This window comes from Balaenoptera physalus (assembly GCF_965194825.1).
Source record: "Balaenoptera physalus genome assembly, chromosome: 8".
NCBI classification, from domain to species: Eukaryota; Metazoa; Chordata; class Mammalia; order Artiodactyla; family Balaenopteridae; genus Balaenoptera; species Balaenoptera physalus.
The window spans coordinates 43,389,378-43,409,860 of NC_138887.1; the positions used below are offsets into that span (position 1 = coordinate 43,389,378).

The 20,483-nt window shown below is 36.4% G+C and overlaps 1 protein-coding gene across 1 annotated transcript in view; it reads right to left on the reverse strand.

Annotated features, from left to right (window-relative positions):
• Positions 1-18,983, reverse strand: part of PCLO (piccolo presynaptic cytomatrix protein) — a 369,605-nt gene extending 350,622 nt beyond the window's left edge. Inside the window, exons 1-2 of the mRNA XM_082472536.1 lie at positions 11,726-18,983; positions 4,383-5,880 (exon numbers count right to left, since the gene is read on the reverse strand). Of these exons, the coding sequence (XP_082328662.1) occupies positions 4,383-5,880; positions 11,726-11,979 (1,752 nt within the window). The 5' untranslated portion in view covers positions 11,980-18,983. The remainder of the gene's footprint in view (positions 1-4,382; positions 5,881-11,725) is intronic.
• Between the last annotated feature and the right edge of the window lie 1,500 nt (positions 18,984-20,483).

Here is a 20,483-nt window from a genome sequence, read left to right on the forward strand (position 1 = left end):
TAAATCAACAACAACGAGAAACACTGTAGTTACTAATTGTAAAGCAAATGTTCAGTTTCTGGGTCAGAAAGCAAACCCAAAGAGTGAACCTGTGTTGCTGAGATTAACTCCATTAATGGACTAGCAAGAAGAGATACAGCTATAAACTCCTCTTGGCAAGATACAGCTATAAAGGCTAGGCTTGGAGCCAGTGGATTCTTAAGGTTTATCTGAACAGCACACATCCTGACAACTACCAGAGAGGACAGTTAATTTAAACATCATCCCCTTCACACAAATATTTGGGTTATCTGAGGTATGGGTGTGTTTGCGTGTATATGTATGTGTACGTGTGTGTATATGTGTGTCAGGTGGGCAGAGGTAGGAGAGAGCTGGCAAATTTAGTTAAGGAAGTAAAATTCCCCTTTCCTAAAGCTTGTGTCTGGGTGTTGATACCTTTCCAGCCCTTCTCCTCAGACCTAGTAGTCATTTAAGAGCCAGGATGTTCAAAGCAAATATAGTCATAATTCTGCTTTGGTAACAAAAATATATCAGAGAAATTCTCCTGGTCTTTTCAAGGAGTGATACAAGAGACCAGGATTTTATTTTTATTTTTATTTTATTTTTACCCAATAGGCTGTAAAAGTAATAATATAGAGAATAACATGCATATAAACCCAAACTTGAAAATAATAAATTCATGTAAATTAAAGTAGTATAGAATGTCTAGTCTCTGACGCTGTCCTGCATGGTAAAACTGTTTACTCAATCTGAGTATTTTTGGACAATTTGACCCATAAGACTACATTTTTCCTTATAGGGAAAAAAATGAGAATTAAAATGAAATGTTACAATTAGTACTGTAGATCAAATGGCTCTTCACTGCTATCTCAGAACCCAACAACTTATGATATTGTATCTATGCAGAAAACAATTTGAGAGTAAACTGTCAAAGTCAACTCTGTTTAAAATATTAAGATTATCTATGACACATACTACAACTTCAAAAGAACTTCATATATTGAAAAATACCTTCTCATACAAATGTTCAGCTAATCCTCCTAAAAACCCAATGTGTTTAACAGAGAACATGTTATTTCCATTGTTTATATGGCATCACTGTTACAGAAAGTGCAAATGACTTGCCCAAGCTCATCTCATTAATAATGGGGATGCTTTTTTTTTTTTAGCCAGTGAGACCCTCTACCTGCCCCCACATTCCCAACTCCTGTCAAGTGTGTCCAAATTCTTATCATTCTTCACATTCCTAGCTCAAATACTTCTATTTCCATGAAGATAGTTGTGATACCCCCCAAAGACAGTGATGACTTCGTTTGACCTCATCGCACTTTCTCTCCTCTTACCACGAGTAAATGGATTTGGAATCAGAAGATTTAGTTTGGGTTCTGGTTATTTACTATCAGGATGATCCTAACATAGTAACCACTTGAACACCAATATTTTCCCATAAGAGAAAACAGAATACATGACCATAGAATTATTTGGAAATTTAATTTTGATAAAACAAATAAGAAGGAACTATGTGAACTGTAAAAACCTACACAAAGTTACTTTTCATATATATCTATTTTTTCCTTTCTTATTTACAACTTTTATTTCCCCAGTTTTCTGGTGGAAGGAAGACTCCATATCTAACACATACTTGATTCTTCAAAGTACTTGATGGTGCTTCGCAACTTGGCATTTGATACACATTTGTAAAATGAATGAAGGATTGAATGTATGACTACATTAAACAAGGTAAGTTTCATAAAGCAGAATGCTCACTGCTACCGACTAAATGTGGAAGACCTAAATCTGACTTCAACTTCTCTCCAATCTCATTGCCCATTTCTTCCCCACCACTTCAGGCAACCTAGATTTATGCCTGGTTCCCTAAATACACCCTGTATTATTCTGGCTCTAGGTCTTAGGCTAAATCATTACCCCCTTTCATGTTCTTTATCTGTTGAAATAATATCCATCATTATATACCTAGCACAAATGCCATTTTCTCCATGAAGCTTTCCTTATCTCACCCACTGGAAATGGCACTTCCTACTTGGAAGTTCATAATGTTTGCTCATGTCTCTCACAGCTTTTATCATTTGACCACATATTTCCTTGTGTGTGTATGATCTAACCTAGTACATCTGGATCATGTTAAGATCAGCATTATGTTTTACTTATCTTTATATCCTACCAAACATGTAGTAAAATGTCTTCCACATTGTAGGTACTCAAATAATATACATGGCTTGAAGGTCCAACTACAGGTTTCTGCCTTATAAATTGCCACAAAAACATGACAAACATTTTACAAAAAGATCATCTACTGTTTGAAGTCATTATTACTACACATTCCTATCAAGATGGTATACTATGGGCAGAAACACATCTTTATCAGAATTTATATACACATATATACACACACACACACATATATATATATATACAAACAATATGGAATATTACTCAGCTGTAAGAAAGAATGAAATTTTGCCATTTGCAACAACATGGATGGACTTGGAGGGCACTATGCTAAGTGAAATAAGTCAGACAGAAAAAGGCAAATACTGTATGATATCACTTATACATGGAATCTAAAAAATACAAGAAACTAGGGGTTATAACAAAAAAGCAGCAGACACACAGATGTAGAGAACAAACTAGTGGTTACCATTGGGGAGAAAAATGGGGAAAGGGGCAGCATGGGGGTAAGGGATTAAGAGGTACAAAACTATTATGTATAAAATATGCCACAAGGATATATTGTACAACATGGGGAATATAGCAAATATTTTATAATAACTATAAATGGAATATAACCTTTAAAAATTGTGAATCACTATTGTACACTTGTAACTTATATAACTTTATACCTCAACTATACTTCAATAAAAAAATTAAAAGATAAGGATGTGGAAAAAAAAGTTTAAGATATGAAAAAAAGCTACAAATACATAAACCAACTATTTATAACCTGATTTCCTCCATAACTTAAATGTTCTTATTAATTGCAATTTTATCATTAAAGTATGGCTTATCTAAAAAGTTAAAAGTACTCAATATGACTTTTGGTGAAAAGAGTAAAAGATACTTTAGCAAAAAAACAGAGGTTGACATATTTTAAATGGACATCATTTTCAACTTTCATCACAGTAAGTATCCAAACTAACGTAACAGCTACCAATAATTATCACTGTTGTTTTTATCAGACCATAGATTTCATTTATAACAAGGGTACCCAAGTCTCCTCTCTCACGAATATTTAAATGACATAATCCTTCATTGCCTGCTGCCTTCATTCCTTCTTGTGCATTATGTGCACATAATGCACACACAGCCCACTGACAGCTGTTCTCTAGATGGACTCAATGGTCTCTGTGCCTTCTCATCGGGTAGGGGCTACTGCATTTCTTTTAAAAATGTATTCTTTCAAACCCTAAGCCCTTTTATTCTCACTTATTTTATATTATTATACCATCTTCACTGTATTATTTCTTAACTCCAGAGAATTTCTAAGTTCTGCAGTTTTGTTTTCTGTCCCTTCCCCCTGAACGTCCCCAAATCTCTACCTATTAAAATGCTATTTTATTCAGGGCCTTTAAGCACTGAGTTGACATTAACTGACCTGTTGAGAATAACTTTTCTATCCTGAGTCAGAGTAAACAACCTTGAACTCATTTGTGTCACAACTGGCCTCTTCATGATTCAGTCTGCCAGGAAGGCTTACCCAAAGACCTGGAGTTATAAACTGTGATCCTTCTAAGAAGATACCCATAAAGTTGAACCTGTTCTAATGACTTCATTTTTTGAAGTGACTTACACTGTTATGAATGACTCTCAACTAATGAGGGAAGCATGCTCTCACAGTGTATAGCAAAATCACTGGCAGGAAAAGGGGATGTGCAGTTTGAAAGAATGTACTCAATTTCGTATCGAAATTGTATTTAGAATCTGAAAACATTGTCCACTTTTTTTCACAGCATAAACAGGATCCCATTTAAGAATACCATATCAAGAGTATCATGGTAGGTAGGAATATGAATTTAAAAGTTAATGTAAAAATTAATATAATGTAATAATAGTGTGGATTTTACCCATAGAATGCAATGAGTAAAAGCTCAGCATCTATCAATCAATTCATACTTCCTTTATGTGCCAAATTTATCAGAAATTGTAGCAATATTTTGGAGAAATATTATTGGAGAAAATGTTGAAAAACTCTAATTTACATTTGGCAGAGAAGAAAAAGAGGAAAGTAGGAAGGAAGGAGGGAAAGAAGAAAAGAACCAGAGAAAAACAGTGCTATCCTATCTTAACAGCAATAAACTAAGCACCATTTGTGGAAGATGATGATACGGTTTAAGAGCATGAACGTAACGAAAAAATGCACTTACCTCGGTTAAGTGAGGATTGGGGTTAAAACCACAGAGGCTACAAACAGTGGTTTGACACTCAGTGCATGTGTTAAAATTGGCCTTTTCTGGAACATGCAACAGAAGTTCAGTGGTATTGCAAAGAGGACAGATGGTTTTTGGGAGGCCTTGTACTGGAGTCTGTGCTGCAGATGGAAAAGTTTGTGGCTGCAGTGGTTTCCCTGTTTGGCTTACTGGTTTTGTAGATTGTTGAGTAGGGGGCTTTGCTGGGCCAGGCTGCTGAGGAGGGGGCTTTGCTGGGCCAGGCTGCTGAGGAGGGGGCTTTGCTGGGCCAGGCTGCTGAGGAGGGGGCTTTGCTGGGCCAGGCTGCTGAGGAGGGGGCTTTGCTGGGCCAGGCTGTTGAGGAGGGGGCTTTGCTGGGCCAGGCTGTTGAGGAGGGGGCTTCGCTGGGCCAGGCTGTTGAGCTGGAGTCTTGCCTGGCCCAGGCTGCTGGACCTGAGGCTTCGCTGGCCCAACCTGCTGAGCTGCAGTCTTTGCAGGCCCAGGTGGCTGAGCTGGAGACTGTGGCCCAGGTTGGTGAGCCGGGGATTTCGCTGTCCCCAGCTGTTGGGCCGTGGGCTTTGCTGGCCCAGGTGGCTGAGCTGGAGTCTTTGCAGGCCCAGGAGGCTGAGATGCAGGCTTTGTTGTTCCTGGTGGCTGGGCCGGGGGCTTTGGGGTCCCTGGCTGTTGAGCTAGGGCCTTCGTTGGCCTTGGTTGCTGAGCTGAGGGCTTTGCAGGCCCAGGCTGTGGTGTGGAAGGTTTTCCAGGTCCAGGCTGCTGGGCTGGAGGCTTTCCAGGACTTACTTGGTGAACAGGTGGCTTGGATGGGCTTTGCAGTAAGGGTTTAACTGACTCTCCCCTTACTGTATCTGTCTGTTTAGTCTGAGGCCTGGCTGCATCTCTTTGAAGTGGCAATTTTGCCTGGTCTGTCTGAGGAGCCTGGGTGAGGCCCTGAGTTGGCTTTCCTGTTTCTGGAGGTTGTGATTTAATTTTTTCTGGCTGCTGAGGAGATACTGATTTGGGAGAACCGTCCTGCTGAAGCAGGGCCCTCACAGGTCCTGGCTGCTTAGGAACTGGCTTGGGTGACTGTTGTTGTGATGGAGGCTTTGTGGTTCCTTCAGGTTTTCCTTGTTCCTTCTGAGATATTTTTTGTTTCTTGGCGGCTTCTTCCTGGGAGGCATCAGGGTCTGATATCAAATCAAAAGGATTGAATTTATTTACAACAGAGGAGACAGCACTTAAAGGATTAACCTCTGAGAGGAAGCCAGGCATCATACTAGACTTGTGCTCTTCCTTAAAATCAGTTCTGGATTTCGATTCTTTCAAGCTAATAGTGGAAGGACTCCTTCCAGGCAATTTCTGCTCTGACCTCAGAGTGTCCGTAGTTCTACTTTTACTGAGACCAGGCTGAACTGGACGCCCAGGGTCCGGCGGTTTTCCTGGTTGCTTTGGAGATTGACTACTATCCAACTCTTGTTTCCTAGAAGAATGAAACAAAAAGAAGTGAAAATAATGGAAACTATCCCAACTCAAAATAATATTTAAAACCTATTACTTTCTTACATCTTCAAAATTATGAATGTATAAATATAACTAAAATCCATTTTTGCAGCATCCTATAAGTAATCATAAAATTTTTAATGTCTTTGTTACTTTCTTTACATGGGTACAGATTTTCAACACGGAAATGAAGAGGAAGGGGAAAAAACCCCATACTTGCTACTATAAGTAATGAACTATTAAGATATCTAGGTAGAAAGTATTTAAAATAAAAATAATTTACATTTACTTAATAGAATCTAGCCATATTTAAAACCTATTTAAACATACTAACTCAACAGATCAATGCAAAGCCATGTTCCAGTACTTTTATGCTCACAGGATGTATCCTTTTTAACCAAAAGTTATAGTCAAGGAATGTTAGCCTCCCAAATACTAGCACACCAAGAAGTGAAAATATTCATTTTTAAATGAGATTGCTGTAACTGTTTTTTGGGGTTTTTTTTACTTAATATTAGAATTTACATTAGCTACATGAGACATACAACATGACATCACGGGATCTGGTAAAGGAGGTTTTCAGGGACTCTGAAAAAGCTGATCATCTATTCAATTTTTGACAGAATATCTGTCAAAAAAGGTAATATCCATCAAATATTGTCCTTATTAAACTTTATAGAAGAATTCCTACTTTAATTAGAAAATTCTGAGAAACAATTCTTTCTTGTGGAAGGACAGTGTTATTTCATTCAATTATTTTTCCAATAGCATTCTTAATCTGAGATCTCTCAATGTAACAATATGATGCTTAAAGCATCTTGAGACATAGCCTGATGTACAAATAGCAACAATCTGGTTGTGACCCCACTTTTGAAAAGTACTGCTACTTTCCTCAGAAGAAGAAAAAACATATTGATCTCTTTACTTAATGTTTTCTACACCACTTACTATTACCATTGTTAATTAGACATTATTATTGACAATGACTTAAAAATGCAACAAGTAATTAATTTGCAAGTTTTCTTTTAACTCATACAAATACACAAGATGGATTTTTTTAAAATAGTTTTGGAAACATCAATTTTAAATGACTATGGCTCAATAATTAAAATACTTGTTTCTCATATACACTTTTATCAAGTACGTTAAATTTTAAACAAGCTATTCTTTACTGATAAAATTGCAACTAATAAGAACATGCTGCATTAGAATTATGGGATAAATCAAATTATAAGTATTTTGTTTGATATATGTAACATTAATTTTGGAAAAGATTTCTTTTTAATTAAAAGAAAAAGAGATAAACAGAGTGATTCAGTAGCACTTAAAATATGAGATGATCACAATAAATTTCTATAGGTTTTAATTTGTTTTAATAAAATTTACCTGCTAATGGACCAGACTATAAGTTTTTCATTTCAGGTCATCTGGTACTTATTATGAATTAAGTTTTTAAACCTCCCCTAATGATACAGAAATTTGAGTACAGATCAAGATGTAAGGCACAGTAGGAAGAAACACAGAAGTATTACTTCTAAATAGCAAAGGGTCAGAAAGAAAATAATCTATAAATGGCAATGTATGCCTCAAAATGATTTTCTAATAAAAGATGAATAAACAGAATTCTTAGTTCTGGCAATTTCCTCCAGGAAAAAAGGTTACGAAAACTTTAGATACTACCATGTCTCTGAAGCCTGTACTTAAATAAGGAACTAAAATTTTTATCCTAATTGATTCCAACAGTTCTAAGTATCTTTTAAAACACACTGCTATATATTTCCATTGGGGAAAATAATTTTGAATGTTTCCTTATAGGCCTCATTACGTGCTCCCTTCCATATGAAGGCAAAAGAACCATAGTAAACAACCCCAAATAGATTATTTTCAAAAAGTTCCACTGTTTAGATAATCACATTATTCTAGAAATGTTCCATATTCAATTCATAAAGTTTACCATTCCCTTGAGGGGCAGATGCTTAGGGACTATCCTATAAGTGTTTAGGCATTTTATTAAAGAAATCTATATTTAAACGAGTACCCAAAAAATCTATTCTTAACTAAACTGTGCTCTCTTGAAAATACTATTAAACTTAATCACTGTTTTTGTGATATTATTTCACTTAATCCAACATATGTACAAAACAAATAAATTTTGTGAATACCAAATATTTGTGATAACAATAAACACCAAAAGATAAAGGAAGCTGCTTGCATTAGAAATTATAACTGCATGTACTTCCTAGGAATATTAAGTTGTATTATATTATAGAATCCCCCTGTGAGAAAATACCCATACAGCTATAAAGACTACAATTTAAACTTAGTTTTAGTTGCTATAATTATATAAATAAATGTCAAACATGGAGATCTGGGAGTGAAAAATAGAAAGACAATCATTAAGAGAAGATACAGACTTAATACCAAACAAAAATATAAAGATGTCTTAGCTAACTATGTCTTTTGATGAATTTGTTTGGTATGACAGTTGTGTTAAAAAGAAGAATGACCAAAATGCAACAATGTGTCTTGTGTACTAGACTACGAATTCCTAGGGAGAGATATGTTTCACTCATCTTTTCATCACTAGAACCAAACCTGGTAACTAGTAGATGCGTATTAATGTTTGATGAATCAATGAATGAATGAATAACAGTGAGTGAACAAATGAATGAACATATCAGGCTTTTGTTTCCCTCTAGATTAATGTCTCTTGAATCCTTTTCACTTTAAATTCTTCTACAGGTCTTGTGAGATATAAATGGAAACATTCCATATCCATTTTGGCTTGCTGCTCTAGGAAGAAAAACAGTTGAGGAGGTGTCTACCCAGCAGTGGAGGTCTTAAGGAATGCTAAAGAAAATAACTGATTCAGTCAGAATTGTTACTAAATATTCTACTAATTAGAAGTGTTTTTCAGTAAAGCTCTTCTCCTATGACACATCTGTAGGTGTAAATACAATGAGTAGAAGACGTAATAAAATTGCATTTCCCTGGATTGACAATGAATCGAAAATCCAGAAGCATTTCATTTGTAAGCTCTAACTTCTAGCTTCTAACTACTCAACTCTTATACAACTTCCCTTTTCATCTTACTATTGTCATCCTCAGATTAGAATTTTTCTTTCACAGGTTAACAGGAAAAAAATGTTTTAGCAGCAAATGAGATAAACATGCATTCAAGACTAAGAATATAAAAGCAGTTGGAATACTAAAATATTTTAAAATGTAACACAACAAGCAATGACACTTGACAGTGTTATGTCATAAAATTTTATAATGGAAATATAAGCCACTTTAGGAATGTCCATTCATTTGTATATTGCAGAGAATACTAAGACCTAAACAGGCTAAGAAATTAATTCAAGGTTATAAAACTAGTTAGTCACAGAAATCTGGTATCCTAACTCCTGGTGGGCAGGAAGGGGAGGCAGGATTTCCAGTACATTGCACTGACTTCTCCATATGTAAAAGAGTATAGATATATCAAAATAACTCATAACAGTGAATAATTCAACATACAACTTGTCTGCAGCCATCATTGCCAGTGCCATTCACTGCTGATATTGATATTACTACTCTTTATATGTATAGGGTTCCTTCAAATTAAAATCCAAGCAAAAATGTTCCTGTCAACTTTTAATTAATCCTTACTATGGCTCTACAAGATGGGTAAGATAAGTATTATTGCCTTATTTAGAGGCAAGGAAACTGAGGCACATATGGCTGAAAAGCATATATAATTCGCTATGAGTCAGTTAAAATTAATAAGGTCTCTGGGCTCTCAACCCTTATTTCTTTAAAAAAATAAATAAATAAAAGTCAAAGCCCACCCTGTCTAATTCGCACCACATAATCTCCTAAAACTTGAAATGATTTGGATATACTTTCTTATATATACTTAAATTAATATGTGTTTATTTGGTTATCACATAGGGGGATAATAACTTTCCAAAATTAAAGACATTTATAAAAATCTTTCAGTAAAATATAAGCAGGTTGCCAAAATCAGACACGTTTACACATTTCAATGAAGCTTTCATCAATAACTGTTTAGGCCGCAGACTACCTACTGATAAGAATTCTACTGTAACAAAAACATCAACAGAGAGCTTTAAAAGTATGCTATCTGATACAAATACTGCACAAAACACCTCCGTGGCCGGAGGAACATACTTTCATAGGCTGAAATAATATTTTTTAGCCACCCTCTGAATACAAGTAAGAAATTTAGAAATCAAAGCTCACACTCTTCTTGGTATTTGTAACCAGCATGCTAAACCTGTTGCTTGTGCCTCTTAGGAAAAATTGCAGAAGAGTCGGCATACATTTCTAAAAGGTTAATAAAAGTATTGTACCTCATTATTACTCTAGAAAAATCTAGTATATGAACATTCAAAATTTTTTCTAAGTCAGGTTTTAAACAGTAGAGAAAATAGTACATATCATAAACTGTACTCTTAAGGGAACAGATAAGAAAGGCTTTATACCAAAGAAATAGCCCAGTATATTACTAGTTTAAAAACACAGAAAAATATATTCAATATAAAAAAGCTAGTTTCTACTAGTAGTGTTGGTTCCCCTTCAAGAAAATAGGGTTTTTAACTGATATAGTTTACGCATTTAAGATTTTATGTGAAAAATATTGCCACTATCCACAAAACATTTTACATTTCTCCTGTATTAGTTACCTGACAAAATTATATGTATATACTTATATTATAGCTCCTAAGCGTTTTTATTTTATTAAGTACAGGATAAGAGCCTACACCTATATCCAGATCTTTCTTATTTCCAGTATCTCTAATGAAAACTGTTAGGTTATCATAAAGCAGGAGTGGTTTCAGGACCACGGACAGAGGAATGTTCTGTCTCTGAACACGCTATGAGGGTGCAAAGTTAAAGGGTTTGTTTACAATAATAAAAGCAGGGCAGGCACAGTGATTATACCCTCTTAGTACCCTAATTAGAAAACAACTAATTTATTGGGATGGAGGAACACAGAGAGCTAGAGGGGGAAATGAATACGTTAATATTATAGATTAGCTCTTAACTGCCTGTCCAAGTTGCCATTTGTTTTGTCTTTAAAAGTATGTACTGAAAACTAATTTGAAGGTAACACAAACTCACATGTTCTTCCGTAAACTGTAAGACGCTTTTCCATACAAAAGAGCGGTGGTTTAAAAAATAGCATATGCTAATTCATAAATACACGTACAGCACCTGCACTGTTGTGACCAAACCATCTGTTTAATGCCACACATATTTTAGGGTTTCTCACTGAATATAAAAGGTGTATTTATTCTATACCTTCTACCTAAACAGCTCCTGTTCTCCTCTGGGGGGTAGGGTGGGAAGAAAAGACAAATCACCTCCAGGGGAATTAAAGGTATTGTTACAGAAATATTTAGACATCATTTACAGAGAAAAAGACCCCGAAATGACTGAGGAGGTTTAAACAGAAACAGGTAAACACCCAGCTCTCTCCATTTCCTGACACGTCCGTTTTGTATTAATGGAAGACTTCCAGATTAGTAAAACACCGGAGGGCGTCTCTCCACGCCACCCTAGACAGAAAAGGTTCCAAAAGGCCAGAAATCACAACCTAAAATCACAGTTCCAAGAATGCAACCCTTGACTATCCCACCAGAAACTCTATAATGCATCATTTTTATCCTGCCCAACAGAAAGCTTATGTTCTCTTTACCACCACCCCATTAGGGAGAATAAAATGAACGGAGGCGACATATATGTACTGCCGTGCTGGCACATATGTGCACGGGAAGCTGTACATATATGCCCGGACATATACATCATGCTGTGCGTGCCTGTGCATAGAAGGAGGCTCCGCAGAGGCCGGAGGAATGCTTCCCTTGGGCAGCCCCTGCGCCCTTGACATGACAGCAGCGATCTGTCTCCTCTCCTCTTCGCTCAGCTGGCTCAGATCCGCCTCCATGCCGGCCGGAGTCACGGTGTGCAAGGGGCTCCCCGCCCCGCCAGCCCCTCCTCCGGCCGCCGCTGCTGCCGCCGCCGCCAGCCCTTCGGGGAGCCCTTCCCCTTCCAAGCTCGCCTCGTTGCCCATGGCTTAGGGAAACTCAGGGCCACCGCGCTCCCTCCTTGTGCTGCCTCCCCGCCGGGAAGCCCGTGGCCGGAGGAGCAACCGGAGACGGGGTCCGCCGCAGGGCGTGCAAGCGGCGAAGTCCCTGAACACCAGGCGGAGATTAGTCCCTCTTGCAGGTGATGACCGAGACCAGTGCCTCCTCCATGTTGGACAACGCCAGGCAACCTTTGCAGAAGACAACTCCCGACGCCGCCTCAGCGCCCCAAGCCGGGGAAAAGCAGATCTGAGCGGTGCCAGCCGGGTGCCGTCTGCCCCTCCCACCGTGCCCCGCCTCCTCGCCGGCGCCCTCGCAGTGCGCATGCCCTTCTTGGAACAGGTGATGCCTACGCCCTCACCCATCCAGCTCGGCGTCGCTCTGTATCCTTCCTCACTCTCAGCACCGACTTAAAGGAGCCCAGCGAGAGCACAGCTAAAAAGCAGAATGAAACAGCCGACGTTTCTTTCAGGCATATTTCAGGGTGCCTCAACCCGAGTTTTAGCGGACTACATTCAAGGGGACCGGAAGGGGGTTTGAGGGGAGGTGTCTGTTTCCATTCCATCTTTGACTCATGGGATTTGTAGTTTTTTTTTCTTTTTTTTTTAAGGGAAAATTTTTAAAGATTCTAGGAATGTTTTCAGGTTACTGGAGATTAACAGAGAAGCCTGATACCTTTGGGACAAATTTCCCCAAAGGAGATAAAACTGGCCGTTTTCTTTTACAATTTTGCCAGAACAGCTATTTTAGAATCTTAGATACAGTATAAGTAAGAAGGTAAGGTTTTTGAATGCTTACCGCTGTGCTGTTCCCTAAAGGGACTACGCAAAAGTAAAGATTTGGAGAAATTGCGGATAGGATACTGTAGTAAGATCCAGATTGTCGAATATTAAAATGTTACAATAGTGTGAACTTTTAAGACGTGTGTTCAACCCTTTTTTGTACAACTGTGGGCCCAGAAAGAAAAATTAATTTGTGTAGTCACACAGCTGGCTAGCGGCAGAGGTATAATTAATACCCACTCTTTCAGACCCACCCACCAACATATACTCTTTTCTTGCTACTGCATTCTTTAGAAGGGAGTGTTTTAGTTCAGCCCTGGATCTGCAGCCCCAATTTTGCTACCCACCTTTCCTAACGAGGTGGACTTAATGTCCCAATTGTTCAAATTAAAGAAAATCAAAAGCTAACAACTGGGAACGAAAAAATAAATCAAACAAATGAATGAGTTGCTCAGAAAGTAAGTTTCCAAGGTTTTGTAGTAATCATTATAATAGCTTGTTATTGTGCATTACACTTGTATCAAAACTAAATAATGGCACAGTTTTAACAGTTTGTACTAAATTTACTGTTTTGAAAGATGGCTAGTCGGCAGATGAACTATTATTACTGGCTGAGTTCCTAGAAAAACTTTGATTCTCTTGTAAGATGCTGAGATGTGACTTCTAAAGTCAAAACTGCAAAGAGTTATTCATTTAAATAAAGAAGAGAATGCTCACACTTCATACAAACAAATCAAGCTGAGGCAACCTGACAGTCCAGTGACCACATTATGGGGGCAAATACACTGCTGTCATACCTCCCGGAAAGGAGTTTGCTTCAAAAAAGTAGATAATTAGGTACACAATTCTGAATCATAATGCCTTCTCTAACAAAATGAGTAACTGCTTCATGGCTCAGGCTACCCTCGGAATAAGTAACACTCGAGATGAAGGTGAGGAAGGAGATGATTCACATGCTGGCTATTTTCTAATAATATGCTCAAGTTTTGTGAGAATAAAATATATTGATGTACTCAGATTCACAAACCACAAGCTTAAAAAACTGGTAAGATAAATACCCTTTCAAACTCTAGCCTCAGAATAATATCAAAACTGAGAAAATACATTGTTAACTCTATATTCTCTGCCATTGTACATGGAAAGGAGCTTGTCAAGTAGTTAGAAATAAAAAGTGATAGTCAATATGCAAAGTAATGTTGATAGGCTTAACAAACAAAAAGCAGTAATTCGTAAAATGGGAATGTTATAACCCATGGTGCAAATATGTGCATTTACTTTCTCCTTCCCTCCTGTCTCCCAGGAGCAAACATCATCAGAAAAGACGAAAATGGAACGTGTGGTGGGAAGAGTAAATGAACTGTGAAAACAAGAGATGTGATGGCGACACTGGGAAACTTATTGCTTGTTGACTCTTGTTTTTAAAGGATTTTGCCTTTGGGACCTTTATAACTATTGAGTTTGAAGTAACATTTCTTTTTTTGATCCTTTATTTGGGCTTAGTTGCTTGTACTGGGGAGGTGTTTCTGACTTAAAGAGAAATGCTAGAGCAGAGTCCAGGTGCATTCCTTTTGTATGAATTCTCAGAATTCTAAGGGGATGAGGATGAGAAGTTAAAGGCTAGGATAACTTTATGGAGTTTCTCTTTGTTTACTCAGAAAACTATCATAATTACTTTCATTCTGCAAATTAACTAATGGTACTAGATTCAAAATCTTTATTGCTTTAGATTTCATTATATAGTTAATGATTCATTATATAGTTAATGATCATTTATTTGAATTTCAATTTAACTTAACAAGCTGATAGTTCAGCTCCCATTCACTCAGCTTGATAGGTAGGTCATGAAATGAACCAATTTCTGAAAACCTCCACTCATATACTGTTATGTCTTTCTAACATGATTTCTCAACTCCAGAAAACCAGATCTTTTTTCTTTTAATTCTTGTCTTACTTTCCCAGGTAGTTTCTATTTCGGTAGATTAGAACCAATCTAAATGTGTTAGTTAACAATTAAACATAACTAGGTCATGATTCCTTGGAATGGGGTGGCCCCGTCTACCCAAGTCCTTACAGATACCATTCAACGGGGATAAAATCAAACAGACCACCTCATATGTGGTCATATGTGCAATACTTGAATAAATTAAGGACTGCAAGAATTGAAGTTAGAATAGTCTTCATCAAATATAGAAAAATGTGTAGTCTCACTAGTTTTTAAAAACCTACAATTAAATAAACTTCATATAATTTAATGTAGCCTATTTAATTAAAATAATAGCATATGTTTATTAAACTCCAGCAGGCATAATGTGAATACTTAATTATTTATTAAATGCCTATTATGTCCCTATTAAGACCTTTATAATAATGCTAGTGAGTGTTTTGTAAGCTAAATTCAAGAGTAAAAACAGATTCAACCTTTCTAGAAAATAATTTTGCTGTACTTATCAAGAGCCTTAAAAAGATTCATAACCTGTGATACCCTTTCGGAAACCAGTCCTGAAGAGATCATTTGAGTTACAAAAATGATTTTGTGAAAAAAAGTTCACTGCACTATTATTTACAACAGCAATAATGTAAAACAGTCATTACTCCTCAAACACAGAAGTAAAATCTGGTACAACTAGATGATAGTATTTTATGAAAATATTTATTTAAAATAATGCTTTTAAAGAGTTCATTATAACATTGGGAAAATTTCTCAAAGTATAAATGCGGTGAATTTCCATAAAGTTATATACTCAAATGTGCAAAAAAATGAAACCACTAAAATGCATAGACAAACTAAAAGAGGAAACAAGACAATGAACAAAATCCATATATATTTAATGGCAAGACCATAGGTAATCTTCCTTTTTCTTTAGAATTTTCTATATTTTCCAAATTTTCCGAAATGAATTTGTAGGTTTTTTGTAATGGTGAAACAGCACTAGTAATTATTACTAATCATTTTTTTTAACAGCAAAAATAACACAACCCGTTCAGCTAGGGAATCAAAATGTGAACATCTTTTTGTAACAAATGCCTCTGAAGAAGCTGAAGAAAATGATGCAGTATATATCCTAACAGTGAATTCATATGACGTGATGAGTGCTAAAACTCAAACAATTCTTATACTTTCTGTATTTAAAAGTCCATGCATTCCTAGTGTATGTGTGGATGTATATATTCATGTTTGTATAAGTATAGTGAACATGACAATATTCTTATATAGACACATATCTTTTTTTAATGTTCCCTCTCTAACAGAAGGCAAGAGAGGATTGTTAATTTAGTGGAGGAGGCACCTGCAGTGGCTTAAGGTCCAACCTCATTTTTGCTGTGGTTCAGCTGTTTCTCAATTGCTCCTCTCAGTCATTTTTGTGAGTTCTGCTTTAAAATGAGATTTGCAGCTAGAGTGAAGAAAATTCAAGTGAGAGTACAGTTGATTATGAACTGGCTGCTCAATTTTGAGAGGAAAAAAAACATGAAAAGTCTTTTAGAGAAAAGTTTGATAAATATATTTTTGAATTCTGACATCTGGAATATCAGGCAGTTTCCTTCCCTTTATACTTTTTCCCAAACTAAATCTGTAATTTAAAATAAAAGAGAAAGTTGCTTGTATTAAAATATGTTCATATAGGTGTGGAGAAAAGGGAACCCTCCTACACTGTTCATGGGAATGTAAATTAGTAAAACCACCATAGAGAACAGTATGGAGGTTCCTTAATAAACTACAATAGAACTACCATATGATCCAACAATCCCACTCCTGGGCATATATCTGGATAAAACCATAATCCAAAAGGATATGTGCACCCCAGTGTTCATAGCAGCACTATTTACAATAGCCAAGATATGGAAGCAACCTAAATGTCCATCGACAGAGGAATGGATAAAGAAAATGTGGTACATATACACAATGGAATATTACTCAGCCATAAAAAAGAATGAAATAATGCCATTTGCAGCAACATGGATGGACTCAGAGATGATCATACTAAGTGAGGTAAGTCAGACAAATATCATATGATATTGTTTCTATGTGGAATCTAAAGAAAAAGGTACAAATGAACTTATTTACAAAACAGAAATAGAGTCACAGATGTAGGAAACAAACTTATGGTTACCAGGGGGAAAAGGGGGGGGGGTAAATTGGGAGATTGGGATTGACATATATACACTACTATATATAAAATAGATAACTGATAAGGACTTACTGTATAGCACAGGGAACTCTACTCAATATTCTGTGAGGACCTACATGGGAAAAAAATCTAAAAAAGAGTGGCTATATGTGTACGTATAACTGATTCACTTTGCTGTACAGCAGAAACTAACACAACATTGTAAATCAACTATTCTCCAATAAAAATTAAAAAATTAAAAATAAATGTTACTGAAAAAAATATGTTCCTATAGACATGTGTAAAATATTAAGAATAAAATTAGTTTCTATGTCACTTTACAGTATTACTTTGTAAACTGAAAATTATTAATAAGTCATGAGGTTATAACAGATTATTCAGCATTATTTATTCACCCATTTTATAAATAGGCTCTTAGAATTCAGAGCCTACTCTTTGGAAAACCTGGATGAGTGTGCCTGTCTTTACTTCATGATTTTTAGAATCGCAATGTGTTACTTTAAATCCTTGCTTTGCCATCTTACACCTACTTTGGGGTTAGTAAGTCATTGACTTTTCCAGAACTTGAGGTTCCTTTCTCTATTGTGAAAATAGATAAGATTGTATATTACCTCTCAAGGTTCTTGTGATAATGAAATATGAGAAAAAGATGTGAATGTGCTTGTAAACTGGGATGCACAGTAGGACAGCTGTGATAGATTGTTGCCATACTGGTCCTCAATGAATCACACGTCCATGTATTCACAGCCCTTTACAGTGGGACTGCCACACTTCCCATCAGAGATAGGGTCTGTTTCCTCCCCCTGTGACTGGAAATGAACCCCTGCCTTATTTTTACCAAAAGAATGTGGTGGGAGTGGCATGTAACTTCCCAGGTTAGCCTTCCAATCTGGCCCTCTTCATACCAGGAGATCTCTGTGCTCAGAATAGCCCATACTCCATGAAGAGAGGAGCCCAGCTGTCGCAGCCTCCAGCGATCTCATCTGAGGTCTAACGAGTCCCCTGGATCACCCTGCCAGCTACAGTCACCTCAGTGAACCAGCTGAAACCAGCAAAACTGCCCAATCAACCCAAGCATCATAAGACAAAATGATAACAGTTATTATAATAATTATTATCTTAAGTCACTACGTTTTGGGGATGTTATTTAAAGTACTTAGCTGCTCATCCGGTTTTTATACACTACGGTTATGTATAATCTCTCAAAGTTCCCTTTTCACACTTTGAATTCGAGTGACTTTTTTCCCATTTACTGTCCAGCTGGACTTGAGCTATTTGTTCAAAATTTTCAAATACCACCCTTCTAAACTATCAATGGGAAAGAGCCCAGTTATACCAAATACTTACATGCTTGTGTTGTGAAAGGCCAAAACAATAAAATATATGGGAAGATTTTTGAACTACGTAATGCTGTCCAAATATAAAGTTATATGAAAAAAATGGAAAACTTATTCATGAGAATTTTTCTGAGGAAGACCAATTTGAGAAACTGGTGGGAGAGGAGGACCCTCAAGGTCCCACTCAAGACAGTGGCTAGATGACAGATGTGCAGACTCCTAGATGAAACACTTGGGGTGAGAGGTTCAAAAATATTTTTAGGATTTTATGAAGTTAATATGATACATAAACTATGCATTTTATAACTGTGCCTTTAATATATATCCAGGAAGACCTATTAATATTCACATTAACTTTTAAAGGATTCAGGATCACATCAACTAGAGGATACTTAGTTTTACCTAGCCGGATGATAGACTGGAGTTCAGACATTTTGGAAGAGAAGATAGGGCTTATGTGAATTGCTCTGCAGAATAAAGAGACAGCAATTTGGGTTGGTTGAGGAGCATCCACCGGAAGACAAAAGTAGAGAAACGTGTAAGGGAAGGAGGGGACCCGATGCCACTTATTCTGTGGAAAGGGGAAATGGAAATGTTCTCACTGTACTAGCTTTGTCTCTCACATGTAAATTACAGGAAAGTCCACATTACTAAGGCATTTGTACATGGATTCTTTGAAAGGTGAGGGGTGGCACAGAAAGAGATGCAAAGCTTTATATCCAAGCTGATAAACATTAAAAATATAGGCACTATACAATAGCTATTATATAATTACTGTATAAAATTATTGTATAATTTTATTATATTATTATACAATAATTTATACTGTATAATATAATACTATTTTTTTATTGTATAATTTTTTTCCAAATCCATGTGTAGTGGTAAAGAATTTCATCATTTCCTTTGTATTTGTATATAGAAATACCTTGCAATTAGTGGAATATGATACATAAATAGGTGAATCTGTTTAGTAAACAAGCTAAGGTTCATTATTTTTCCAGTTATAACGTCTAGATTAAGTATAACAAAAAATAAGGAAGTTGATTATTTTTTATTACATGATTAAATTAAGGGAATTTGTCATTATTGATTTGGATACATTTGTAAAACTTGAGTGATGTACCTCTGGTGAAACCTTGTGAAACATGACCTCTGCATATTGCTAAACTGTCTAAAACTTCTAAATAGAACACTACTATCTCTAAAAATATATATATATACACACATATGTATGCAGTAAGATATCACATGCATACACACGTGAAGGAGCTGAAGGACAAAGGACATCTGACCTCTGTGTTTCAGTCATTATTATCACGTATGCTAAAGTGCAAGGTTTATTATGGTTTGCAGAGAGCCCCATAATTTTCCCATGTGCTCATTCCAAACTAATGGGAGAAAACTTTGGAAAGTTTTGCTCTTGTCTGTATGCAAGCAGAAAAAGAAGAGATAAATTTCAATAGGGATATGTAAAGAGTAATTGTAAAAAATTACAAATTACTCATACAACAATGGTTCACAACCCTGAGAGGATCTTACATAGACATTTTGGGAAAGGTCAATAGCTAGGCCTCATCTCAGGCAAATTAAATCAGAATCTTGAGGAAGGGGGTGGCATTCGTATTTTTGAAAGCTCCCCAGATGATTGTAATATACACCTTGAGTTGAGAACTACTGCTTTGAAAGGATGGTGGATTTTAATGTCAGAATTACAAGACTGAAAACAAGAAAGAGGCACTTGGGAATCAGTGTAGACTTTTCTTTGAAGCTGCAGCCAAAGGCATCTGCAACATAGTTGCCATCATCAGAAATGAATTTGGAAGAAAAAGGTTAAAAAGACACAGATTTACTCTGTTCAAAATGGTGGTGTATGCATTTGGAATATGGTGTACAATTCTGGCCCCTGCATTTTGCAAAATGTGTAATAGAGTTAAGAAAGGTACAGCAAATTAAAGAAAAAGCAATATCAATCACTTCAATCTAGATGTTTGAAGGGGGAATCTAGAAAGATTGGAGCCTCTTACTGAAGAATATGAATTTGAAATATTCACCAAAATCTGGTAAACTAAAACTAAGGGGCATTTTAGATACATGGAAAAGACATACTTACGAAAAAAAAATAATGGGTACAGTACATTTATGGATTTTTTTACATCTCAAATTAGGATGAAGGATGCAAACTCTTCACCAACATCGGTTTTCTCCCCTTTTGGGCAAGTAGCTAAGCCACAGTTGCCAATTT